This window comes from Armigeres subalbatus, chromosome 2 (genome assembly GCF_024139115.2).
Source record: "Armigeres subalbatus isolate Guangzhou_Male chromosome 2, GZ_Asu_2, whole genome shotgun sequence".
Lineage (NCBI taxonomy): Eukaryota > Metazoa > Arthropoda > Insecta > Diptera > Culicidae > Armigeres > Armigeres subalbatus.
Genome location: NC_085140.1, coordinates 328,896,525 through 328,909,167, shown reverse-complemented (window position 1 = coordinate 328,909,167; position 12,643 = coordinate 328,896,525). Strand labels below are relative to the sequence as shown.

Genomic DNA, 12,643 nt, shown 5'->3' with positions numbered 1-12,643 from the left:
AATATTTTCAAACTTAATTTGGTTGCATACAAGCATCTATCGCAAGTATTGAGTTTGGCGATTGTAACAAATATTCGATCATAGGCAGATAGCTGAAGGTCGTTTTCTTTACACAAAAAGCGACTTTGTTGTTAGTTTTTTTCTTCACTTATTTTTATGCAGCATTTTTATTTTATTTTGCAACGTAACAATGAACATTGTTCTTAAACAATTATGCTTATCGATTATATTCAGCATCGTTTTACTCTTATATCAACCAATTGGAATTGTCTTTTTTAAGAAGCGTTTGAAGTAATTATACCGTATATGGTGTTGCAATGCATATTCGCAATCGCATACATTAGGCACCGTCTTATTTGTTATGCTACTCAAAAAGCAACATTGCCTTTCGCCGAACCCTGACGATTCAATAAATGTGCCAAAATGTTGTTTGAACTCTTTTGTAGTCTTCATTAGATGCTGTATTGCAGGTGTTGATCCGATTTAAATACTGCTTTATTTATAAATTTCGTACCTATTTGCGCTAACGCCCAGGTTTGTGCTTCGAAAGAATGCATATGGTTTTTGGTACTCATTCATCAGTATTCGTTCGTTCTATTTCATATCGTAAAATAGTTGAATAACAAGGGTTTTCAATATTAAAATGAGATAATGGCCAGGCAGATTAGGAAACAAATACAATTTTAGCCAGAATAATTTGGAAGAATGATTTTGATATGTACAACGATTGAAGCCGGGATGTCTATTTTTTCCTTGAAATACCCCGATTTATTACACTTCTTTCTCTACAACTGTCGCAACGTGCCTGATAGACACAGTGATTATGTTTCCATGAGATATTTGACAAAAGAAAGACATTTTCTTCTTCTTCTTTTAGCTTATACCTAATTGACTTGTTATTTATGCATCATGATTATATCTGTTTCCTAGATTCATATGGTTTAACAAGATATTACACCAAGTTGCAGTAGATGAGTATAAAAATCCACATTCATGACATGATGAGCTAATCTTTTAATTATTTTTCCGTAGATAATGTGTTCCAAAATTAAATCATTTCCAACATATGTGCATATTCGGTTATTTGTTTTTGCGAATTTCTATTTATTCTATTTTCTATCTTGTTATTCTTTAAAACTGTCAATACGAGAAACTGAAAATATGAGAAACATTACGTATAAACGTGAAACTTTGAATATAATTTAACGAAATTTTGAACTTGCAAACGAGGTGGAACAGTGTCTCACAGATGCATTGCGACAATCGTAGGGATCTTTTGTGCTACACCTGCTAAAACATTAAAATGGTTTATTACTCTATGGATATAACTAATAAGTAATTCACTCTCACAGCGACTCATATCCGATTGTATGCTAGTATCTACGCCGGACCCAGCAGCTCGGATAACATTTCTCGGCTGGAAAATGCATTGGCGGTGATTCCGGTCCTCGACCGGCTACGATTCAGCTGTGCTCTCCTCTCTGCACCCGCTGGCCTTGGTCCTCGCCGTCTCCGTTGATCTCGATTGCCGAAAGCAGAACCCGTCTGTAACGCTTCCAGTAAACTATCCATGACGCCTTCCTGCGTTTGGACGGCATCGATGTCTACCAGAGCTAATTTTCGCTGTTGGCGTTCCTGCAGTTCCCTTTGGGAACGTTCCTTGGCCTCCAGGGCGCGGCGTCGCTTCTCTTCCTCTTCTCGAATCTTGGTGTTCTCAGCATGAGCTTGAACGAACGCATCCTTGAATGTGCGAATATCGGTGAAGAATTCCTCCATCGTGTACTTAGCCGGATCGAAACAGTAAAACTCCGAAAGGCTCTGGTATAGTGTTTCCATTTGAGAAAGCATTTTTCCCAAAAGTTCCACCTGCTTCCGACAGTCAACGGCGAACGTGCCCATGACTTCCATGAAGCGATCATCGTCGCTTTGTGGTATTTTGTTGTTATTCAGATCAGATTCTAGATTCTTCAATGAACTGTTCATCTGACGCATCGTCTTCTGAATGTTGTCCAAACTGACTCTACTTGCTTTGTCCACGTGAGATAGATCCTCGTTGAAGGTAAGCGCATCAGGGAATTTCTTCTCCACGACATCCGCAATATAATGCAGTAGAGTTTGCTTGTTTTCGTAATCCTTTGTACTACTAAGCTTAGGAAGAAAACTTATCTCAAATCCAAAAGCTGCTTCCTTCTTCGAACCGGAATTCATATAATTTCCTAACAACAAAATCAACTCCAGTACCTTTGCAAACTTCTTGCTATTTTTAACCTCCTCGCACGCAGCTGTTCCTGCCACAATATCCGGTTTGCAGTCCTGCATCAAGTCCGGCATATTTAGTTTGAAGCTCAAACTCTGCAATCTTGCCCCTAGTCGTTTGATATCTCCTATAGTGGCAGCAAACGCTTCCGCTCCAGCTAGTTCCTCTCCGCGTGATCGTATTTCTTGCAACCGCTTCAGCTGATCCGGCGGAGGTAAGTACTGTATCAGTTGCTGCAGAACGCTTGGACCTAATATCGTTGTATCGCAGCGAAGAAGATATATTCGAATTTGTTCGTGAGATAAATGCTTCAGGGATCCACCCAGTAGGATTAATAAGTTTTGTGCCACTTTACCATCTAGCACTCGTAGATCGACGTTCTTCTTTGAAGTCGGCGGTCGATCTACTGAGTCCTTGTCCGGTTGTTTCATCGGTTTGGAGGAGAACTTCATCGCTAGTCCGGCAAGAATTTCATCGTCTGCCAGTTTATCTTCTTGTACCTTTACCCAGAAAGAATGCTCAGAAAGTTTTTGGGGGATGATTGCTTTCCAATTTGCTCGTTTCATTGGTCCATCTGTATCCCATTTCCGCTTTGGTTTAAGGCCATGTGGTAACGGTGCTGGAATAGGTGCCATAGGGCGCATGCCCAGCATTCCTGGCGGCATTGGAGGCCCCATTCCCGGGAACGGAGGTGGTGGAGGACCCATGCCTGGCATGGGAGGAGGTCTTGGAGCACCACCCATGCCAGGCATAGGTGGTGGCAAAGGAACACCAGGCATCATTGGTGGTGGAGGTGGTGGCGGAACCCCTCCTCCACCTCCTGGTGGAGGTGGCGGAGGAGGAGGTCCCATACCAGGCATTTGTGGTGGAGGAGGAATATTTATCTGAGGTAGTTTACTCTTTCCCTTCGGTGATATGACGCCAGTGGCCTCAATTTCCTTCAAGCGATCTTCTAACGCAGCGGCTCTCGCTTCCGCTTCTTGCTTTGCTGTCTGCAGCTCCTCCATCCGCTTTTCAAAGTCTTCACTTTTCTTGGATTCCAACTGCCGACTCTTTTCTGCCATGTCTTCTAGCAGCGTTGACGTGTCTATGTGGAAGTCTCTACTATCAAAATTAGGATCGACACCACTTTTGTGCAGCACAATTTGCGATACGCATTCCTCGATAAGCTTAAAAAAGGCCGGCCTATACACGTAATCATCTCTTATGAACAATAAATGTTGCAGGATTGACAGAAAGTAAGGTTCACAGCTTGTATCCACCACCAGGTTCTTCAATAGTTCAAAGCACTCATTCATGTCATCCAGATCTAATCTTACGTTATCAAACCTATTACTAAACTCTTCAAAGTCGTCCTCTCGGAAAGCATTAAATATCTTGAAATGCTTCTCCAAATTTTCGTTACTGCTTTTCTCCACCATTTCCGTCAGCTGATCCAGCCGATCGTGCAACCCGGCCCGCATCATTTCGCACCGCAAATGCAGCCGGAAGTTGATATCGGAAGGGGTATTTATAATACAATTGATGAAGATCATGGTGTTGATCGTTAACTCATAATTCCTATCGCGCTCAACGAACAATCCTTCCACGATCGGTCGAAACCGATCGGTTCCTTGTCGGGCCATCATTGTGCTATTAGTGATCGCCTTCAGCACCTTCTCGTACCCGTTTCTTTCCTTAACCAAGCAGATAGCGGCCAGCAGTTTCACCGCTTCGCACATCGTATGGGGCTTACTGGCGTCCACACTCTGGGCCAGCAGCATTACAGCCGCGTGCTGATCCGGTGTCAGGATAACGTTCAACCCCCACGAGTTGTTCATGATCGCCTTCAGACATCGCAAACACTCGTACTCGACCTTGTCGAACCGCCGCGGCATCGACTTGCAGTGCCGGAGAAGATTGACGATCACATCGATCCCCGTTTCGCCGAACTCCTTGATCCAACTGATGGGATTGCTCGTCAACGCTACGCGGAGGTTTTCCACACATTGCAGGATCTTGGGGATTCGACTGTTGAAGTCTCCGTCCTGGAGATACTGAATGTAGTCGATGGGTCGCTCGAAGCGTGAGTTGGCACGATGTTCGGTGTTGTTTTTGCCTGAAAGGTAAAACGAAGAGAAAAGGTTATTAGATTTTTGACAGAAGCCGCATGAGTATGACCTACACCTCTACAACTCCACATAACTGAACAAAATTTGAAAAATTGTGTAACATTTTGATTCGAAACATATGATCCAGGACATCCAACTGGCCTTGACTAATCAGATCATGATAATTTTTTTCCGGAAAAACACTCAGAAGCATGTAATAAAAATTCTCCAGGATTCGCTAATTTTTTTCCTCGCCTCCCCTCCTGATAAAGCTAGCCTCACCCCTCGGGAAAATTTTCAGCAGGATTCGTGCATTTTAAATGGGGCCGGCATTTTGATTTTTCGTGCCCATATCCCGAAAACATATGTAAGTTTAATCCTTACATGTTCCTTGAGGAAATCCTCCGAAAGTTCCTTGAGGAAATCCTCCGGAAGTTCCTTGACGGATTTCTCCGATAGTTCCTTGAAGGATTTCTCCGAAGGTTCCTTTAGGATTTCCTCCGGAAGTTCCTTCAGAAATTCCTCCGAAAGTTATTTGAAGGATTCTTCCAAGGTTTATTCCTCCGGAAGTTCCTCCAGCAGTTCCTTCGGAAGTTCCTCCAGAAATTCCTCCGGGAGTTCCTCCAGGAATTCCTCCGGAAGTTCCTCCAGGAATTCCTCCGGAAGTTCCTCCAGAGATTCCTCCGGAAGTTCTTCCAGGAATTACTCCAGAAGTTCCTCCAGGAAATTCCTCCGGGAGTTCCTCCAGGGATTCCTCCGGGAGTTCCTCCAGGGATTCCTCCGGGAGTTCCTCCAGGGATTCCTCCGGGAGTTCCGCCAGGGATTCCTCCGGAAGTTCCTCCAGAGATTCCTCCGGAAGTTCTTCAGGAATTCCTTTTGACGTTCCTCCAGGAATTCCTTTGGAAGTTCCTCCAGGAAATCCTTCGGAAGATCTTCCAGGAATTCTTTCGGAAGTTTCTCCAGGAATTCCTTCCCAAGTTCCTCTAGGAATTCCTTCGGAAATTCCTCAATGAACTTCCGTAGGAATTCTTCAAATTCCGGAGGAATTTCACAAGGAACTTCCAGAGGATTTTCACAAGGAACTTCCGGAGGAATTAGGCAAGAATCTTCCAGGTACTTCCGAGGGCATTTATGTACGAAACTTGCGAACCAATTTATGAAGGAAACTTCGAGTAAGTTCCTGTATTCCAGAAGGATTGTTTGGAGGAATTATTGCAGGAATTTCCAAATTTATTCCTGGATCAACTTCCAGAGAAAATCGTGGAACAGTATTCAAAGATATAAGTTCCTCCAGGAATTCCTCCGGAAGTTCATTCAGGAATTCCTCAGGAAGTTCTTCCGGAAGTTCCTCCTGGAATTTCTCCGGAAGTTCCTCCAGGAAATCCGGAAGAGATCCTTCACTTCCAGAGGAATTCCTCAATGAACTTCCGGAAGAGTTCTTCAAGGAAATTCCAGAGGATTTTCACAAGGAACTTCCAGAGGAATTAGGCAAGAATCTTCCAGAGGAATTGCTCAAGGTACTTCCGAGGGCATTTATGTACGAAACTTGCGGAGCAATTCATGAAGGAAACTTCGAGTAAGTTCCTGTATTCCAGAAGGATTTCCTGGAGGAATTATTGCAGGAATTTCCAAATTTATTCCTGGAGCAACTTTCAGAGAAAATCGTGGAAAAGTATTCAAAGATATTCCTAGAATAATTTCCAAATAATTCCTCTCGAAAGGATTCCTTGGAAAAAACATGGAGGAATGCCTGAAAGATATCGTCAATGAATGCATACAAGAATTCCTGGCAATTTCTGGCAGAATCTCCGAAGAAAATTCTAAAACGCACGAAAGAGTTTTTGGGTATTCCTCAAATATACTTTTCTGACAATTCTTAGCGGATTTTTGTGAACGGGTTTCAGGGGGAATTACTTGGACATTAATTTACAATGTTCTACAAACTCATATGTGAATATGTACATTATGTGGAAGATATTGATTTGAAAAATATATTGGAGGTAACCACTTTCCCTTCGATGGGACGGGAACCCACGACCCAAAACCAAAAAAAAAGTCTTATTGAGCTGAAATTTCACATAGGGACTTTTTTTTTTAGGAGATAAAACTATTGAGCACTACCCGTTTTAAAATTCGATGGTCAAATTTTTCCCATACATTCTTCTTCTTCTTTCTTTATTGGCATTACATCCCCACACTGGGACAGAACCGCCTCGCAGCTTAGTGTTCAATAAGCACTTCCACAGTTATTAACTGCAATGTTTCTAAGTCAAGTTACCATTTTTGCATTGGTATATCATGAGGTTAACACGATGATACTTTTATGCCCAGGGAAGTCGAGACAATTTCCAACGTTGACGTTTCTATAGGCTGGAGTCACTTTTGCTTGGAGAAATCATCAATTTTTAATTGAACGACCATTCAATCTGGAGAAACAAAACTGTATCGTCAGATAGATTTATGGTATGCGAATAATATCTTCGTAACGTAATGTTCTTGAAATACAAATGTTATCAACTTTTCTGGATCTGAACTACGCTATTCCCACAATGTCCTTGAAATAAATATGAAAATAGTTCACAGCTTTTAAACTAAAAATTTGAAAATTGCATTCCACTCGTGTTTTACATCATATTCATCATGAAGTAAACAAATATGACAGACCTGTAGGAAGGCAATAATTCATGGCTACTAAGATTTTATTTTAAATTTTGTACACAGAATATGTCAAATTCAATAAATTCACTCCTTGTTAATTTATAGGTAGCGTAAAAAGCTGGATACTATAATATCCCGATGTTATACTCGATTAAGGCCTCTTACGGTGTCATTCAGAATGGCTACCCTGCGGCTCACCAACACAATCTTACAATTACCCACCTCCTCACTGCGAATAGCACCGATCACATTAGGTTTATTATAAAAAATCAAACCTGACCACCATTTCACAAGAAAAAGTATCAGAACTAAGTTGGAACCTAAACCTACTTATTGTCAAAATAATCGAATCATTTAGTGCACATTTGGCGTCGATTCAATGAAAATAAAACTGAGTGAAAAAATTTCCTCTTCCCACCGCGCATGCCAACGACGTCGTCGGTTGCTCGTCGTCGGCAGCGTCGTATGCAAGCAGTCATTGATCATTACCTACCCGGATAGAAGAAAACAGCAAAATAATATCAAATTTTACTATTAATATATGAATAACTGAATAGCAAAATCTGCTATTAGTTTGTTTGATATAGTTGCTAAAATAGCAAAAATAATAACAGACATTGCTCTAGCAAATAGCTCATAAATAACTCATTTTGCTATTATAATAACAAACCAATAGCAAAATATTTGAAGAAAAGAAAATATTAAAATCAGTTATTATACTGATGTGTTGCAAATGCGAGTGATAAATGAATAACAAGCTTTTCTATGGTTGGAAAATGTGTTCTTCATTTGTTGTTGTGCTCTTTCTTATAATAACATATAAATAACTGATTTTACTATTATAACAAAACTTGTTGTTGGGATGTTCTTTTATGTTATTTATGAATAACATAAGAATAACTAAATCTGATATCATAGCAAAATTTGTTATTATTATGTTATTTGTTTGTTATTCACCTCTACCCGGGTATCGCAGCAGGCAGTGATGTCAACATGAAATTCTGTGAAATCATAGTGAAAACACGTAAAATATCGAAAAAATAATAAATCTCTTTCCAACCTGTTATCTATTAATGTCATAATTATATCTTCATTATTCTACTTTGGAACGTCTTGAAAAATTAAAAAGAAAACGCAGTAAATTTGAATTATGCTATTGGTGTGTTTGAACAGCTGGCAACAAGATATTTGAACATAAACAGCTAGCATCATGAAAAACTAAAACATAAATATCAACGTAAATCAAAGCTAATCTGTTGATTTTCGGACACATTTCGTTAGTTTGTGTCATAGTTAAACCGTATTGAGTAATCCTGCGTACAACTCAGACTGGAATCGTTCACCTTATTGCAATGTTTACGGTAGTCGGATGTTAACAAAACAAGTTGTTATTTTAGTCTGCCTTGTAGATTGGTAGGTGTTGGTAGTCAAGTTTCTCACGACTACTAATCTTAAGTTGATGATTTTTATGGTACATCCACAAAGAAATTGGAGTGCCTCCGCAAGTCACCTTAAGTTGAAAACCGGAATACGGGACTAGCGACGTTTGATTTTTCTCGCAATTCGTACGTTAAACCTAACTTCGCTAGTGGCGCGCTAGTCCAATTAGCGAACATTTGCAAAGGTGGCAGAACTGTACACCCGCCTGAAACGTGAAGCAACAAAAGTTGGACTGGTGGTGAATGCCTCAAAGACAAAGTACATGCTCGTGGGCGGAACAGAGCGCGACAGGGCCCGCCTGGGAAGCAGTGTTACGATAGACGGGGATACCTTCGAGGTGGTCGAGGAATTCGTCTACCTCGGATCCTTGCTAACGGCTGATAACAATGTCAGTCGTGAAATACGAAGGCGCATCATCTGTGGAAGTCGGGCCTACTACGGGCTCCAGAAGAAACTGCGGTCAAAAAAGATTCGCCACCGCACCAAATGTGTCATGTACAAGACGCTAATAAGACCGGTTGTCCTCTACGGACATGAAACATGGACAATGTTCGAGGAGGACTTGCAAGCACTCGGAGTATTCGAGAGACGGGTGCTTAGGACCATCTTTGGCGGTGTGCAAGAATACGGTGTGTGGCGACGAAGAATGAACCACGAGCTCGCTCAGCTCTACGGCGAACCCAGTATCCAGAAGGTAGCTAAAGCCGGAAGGGTACGATGGGCAGGGCATGTTGCAAGAATGCCGGACAGCAACCCTGCAAAGATGGTGTTCGCTTCCGATCCGGCAGGTACGAGACGACGTGGAGCGCAGCGAGCGAGATGGGCAGACCAAGTGCAGAACGACTTGGCGATCGTGGGGCGTATTCGAGGATGGAGAGATGCGGCCTCGAACCGTGTATTGTGGCGTCAAATTGTTGATTCAGTGTTATCTGTTTAGATGTAGACTAAATAAATTAAATGAAATGAATTGACTAGCGCACTACTAGCGAAGTTAGGTTTAACGTACGGATTGCGAGAAAAATCCAACTTCGCTAGTCCCCCATTTCGGTTTTCAACTTGACTAGCGATATCATCCTCGTGGTGCTCTCGTATACGTTAAATCAAAATATTAAAATTTAAATGCATTCAATTTGTGTTAAGCTTGCTTTGGCCTCAGTTCTATCTTGGGTTTTGAATGAAAACATCAAACAGTTTAAATACAGACAAACGCTATAAAGGTGCTAATCAAATAACACCCGAGCGAAGGGAAGATAAATAATCAATGTCACGCGAATGTCTTCCTTGCGAGTGAAATACATCTTTACAACTAAAAATTATAGGAAAGGTAATTCCAATCTTTGCACGTCCGTATTTACTCAACCGACTGACCACTGTCCATGGATCAGTGCTTAAGCTCAGAACGTGTGGCATGCCATCCAAGGTCTCACATATGGGATATGCATACTCATACGAGTTACAAGTTGAGGAATGTATAAGAATGATATCGCCACTATTAACGTGCACGGGTTGATACAGACGACCTAATAACTATACGTCATTACCTACTTCTTCAAGATTCGATAAGCAACGACTCATCATCGTCGTCGCATTTCTCTGTCATGAGCAAGCGTTACGGGTGCATGGGGAGACCCTCTCGATTTCAACAGTTTGAACCAATCAGTGAGTTTCGGGCAGGCGAAATGTGCGAGAATGTGGGGACTACGAAGACGGAGAACGCGACCTAACAACTGATACGGGTAATGTGATCAACACACGTAGCCCCGCTACGATGAACGAACCCAATCAAGCGCGGACCAAAGACGACGGGGTGGAATGCATTCACAAATCGGAACCTCGTCTGTTTGGTGTGGTTATCCGAAGGTTATATGTATATGGCTGGGGTTCTGACAAATGGCACCAAGCACTAACAAAAAATCCAATTTTTCTGCCCAATCTTTCGTTTAATAAATTTATTTGATCACAAATCGTATCGGATATCTTTAAACACCAGAACAGAACAACAAATGTACGTGAGAATTTATATGAAAAGATTTCCGTTTTCCTTTTACGAACAAAATATCACAAGTCAGTCAAAAAGCCGCTTGGTGCGGTTTGGCAGAACCCCGACCATATGAATTCAGACGGACGGATCTTGCAAACCTAACGGCTTGTTCGACTGATAAGGAAATAAAGTCGGTCGGAAACAACATCGCGAAAGAAACATCATTGTTGTGGAAGGTGGGTGGGTGCATGGAATGGAACTTTTTGTTGCTCTAAAGAACGTAAAAAACACAGAAATCTGTTTTTAATCGACTTTTTTGGCATGGTTTTGTATCTAAATCTATGCATCTAACAATGTATCCAGATTAATCCACCTTGTGATGATGAGTCCTTTCTCGTTCATTTTATAATGTATAAAATTTAATTTAAAATTTAATAAACATTTAATTTTTTTTTTGGTATTTGGTAATATTTTTTCATGAAAAGTTCCTAATTTTGAGAAAACCCGCATTAGATGTCTTTCGCCATACACATTTCTGGCGGTCATGCTGGCTATTTTACGCATATACTATAGCACCTGGATGAGGCAGCGGCAGCGGTAAAAAATCAGTCACTGCCAATAATTCTTAGATAACTAACAACGATAAAAAAAGAGGCAAAAACCTCTTCGAACCATAACAAGCCATGAAAACAAAACTATCGCACTTGTATACAAGTTGAAAAAAAAACTGATTCGGATAAACGGTCGAGTTGTATCCATCGAGGGGGTTTGATAAAACGTGTTGTTCTCGCTCATTTTATGTTGGGGACCATATTTTTTCGCACAGCTGTGTAAAACAAGTTGAAATGCATCATCAGAACCGGTGCCCTCCGCAATTGGGGCTTATTAAAAGAAATTTATCATGGGTTGTAGCCCCCCGAATCAGTTCATTATCGTAACAGCTACCGAAAAACGTCTCTCACGGTATGCTACCTATCGAGAGTGTATACAGACGTGATAAGTGAGAGATTTTCTCATTCTCCTTTGGATTCAAACCCTGCCAGCAACTTTTATTAGCTAAATCTTGAGTTTACGGAGATTCGGGTAAAATAGGCTAATTTTGGGTTATTTCACCAATATTCTATCATCACTTGAGTAATATTTGAGTCGTCTCCGAGAGAGGCAAATAAGATTCTCCGTTGATAAAATCGCTTTTTTGAAGTATTTTGGGGAAAATCAAGCAAAATGAACCCTTTCGTAAATCTTCGATCACGAAAAAATTAGATTATGCTGTCTGCATGTCTCTTGAATAAATTTGTAACAGCAAAGATCATTTTAAACGCGAGAATTTACTTTCCAGCAGCTTATTTAACTAAATCATGAGATTAGGGGAGAATCGGGCAAAATAGGCAAATATTGAGTTATGTCACACACAGAATTCAGCGCAATCCATTTCACCAATATTCTATCAACACTTGAGTAATATTTGAGTCCTCTCCGGGAGCTTCAAATAAGATTTTCCGTTGAATTATTCGCTTTTATGATGTACTAGCAGACCCGACGAACTTCGTTTCGCCTAAAATTCATTTTTTCTTTGACTACCAGATAGAACGGAATATTTTTGTTCTATTGAGGAAATTTGTCGTACTGAATAAAGAGCACAATCCTAGGGCTTGGATTTTGGAGAGATTCTAGAATCGCTGTTCGAAAGCCTATGGTCAATATTTACACGGTTGTTACGGAGATCCTGAAATATTTTCTGCGCCAAATCCGCGTCGAATAAAATCAAATCCGCGCGACATGAAATCCTTTCCGCGCCAAATCCGCGTGACCCAAAACTAAATTTTAGGGAAATACACGTTAAATAATGATTTTTGTTACCACAATTTACTGAACATCTTCTTTTCGAGCTCGTTTTTATAATATTACTGATTTTAAATATATTTTTTAAATTCAACTTTACACATTGTTGAGATTAAATCGATACAAACTGTCTTTGAAAATCGGCCTTTATTAACGGCAGATCAAAGCTGCAATTATGATAAAATTTATTCATATTATTGTATACAAACTATTTTCTATGTCTTTCGATTATGGACTTACGATTTTAGTTTGCCTTCTTTTCCTTGGCTACCCTTCCTGCAGAAATTTCTACTCAGCCTTCAATTATATGCTGTGAGTCGCCGAATAACGTTTGGTCACCCCTGTACCGCAGCACTACTATCAGAATGAAAGAAA

At 40.7% G+C, this 12,643-nt stretch overlaps 1 protein-coding gene across 1 annotated transcript in view; it reads right to left on the bottom strand.

The window, feature by feature from the left end:
* Positions 1–1,080: 1,080 nt before the first annotated feature.
* LOC134212734 (protein diaphanous) overlaps positions 1,081–12,643 on the bottom strand; it is a 44,812-nt gene continuing 33,249 nt past the window's right edge. The window contains exon 2 of the mRNA XM_062690836.1: positions 1,081–4,355. Within this exon, the coding sequence (XP_062546820.1) occupies positions 1,381–4,355 (2,975 nt within the window). The 3' untranslated portion in view covers positions 1,081–1,380. The remainder of the gene's footprint in view (positions 4,356–12,643) is intronic.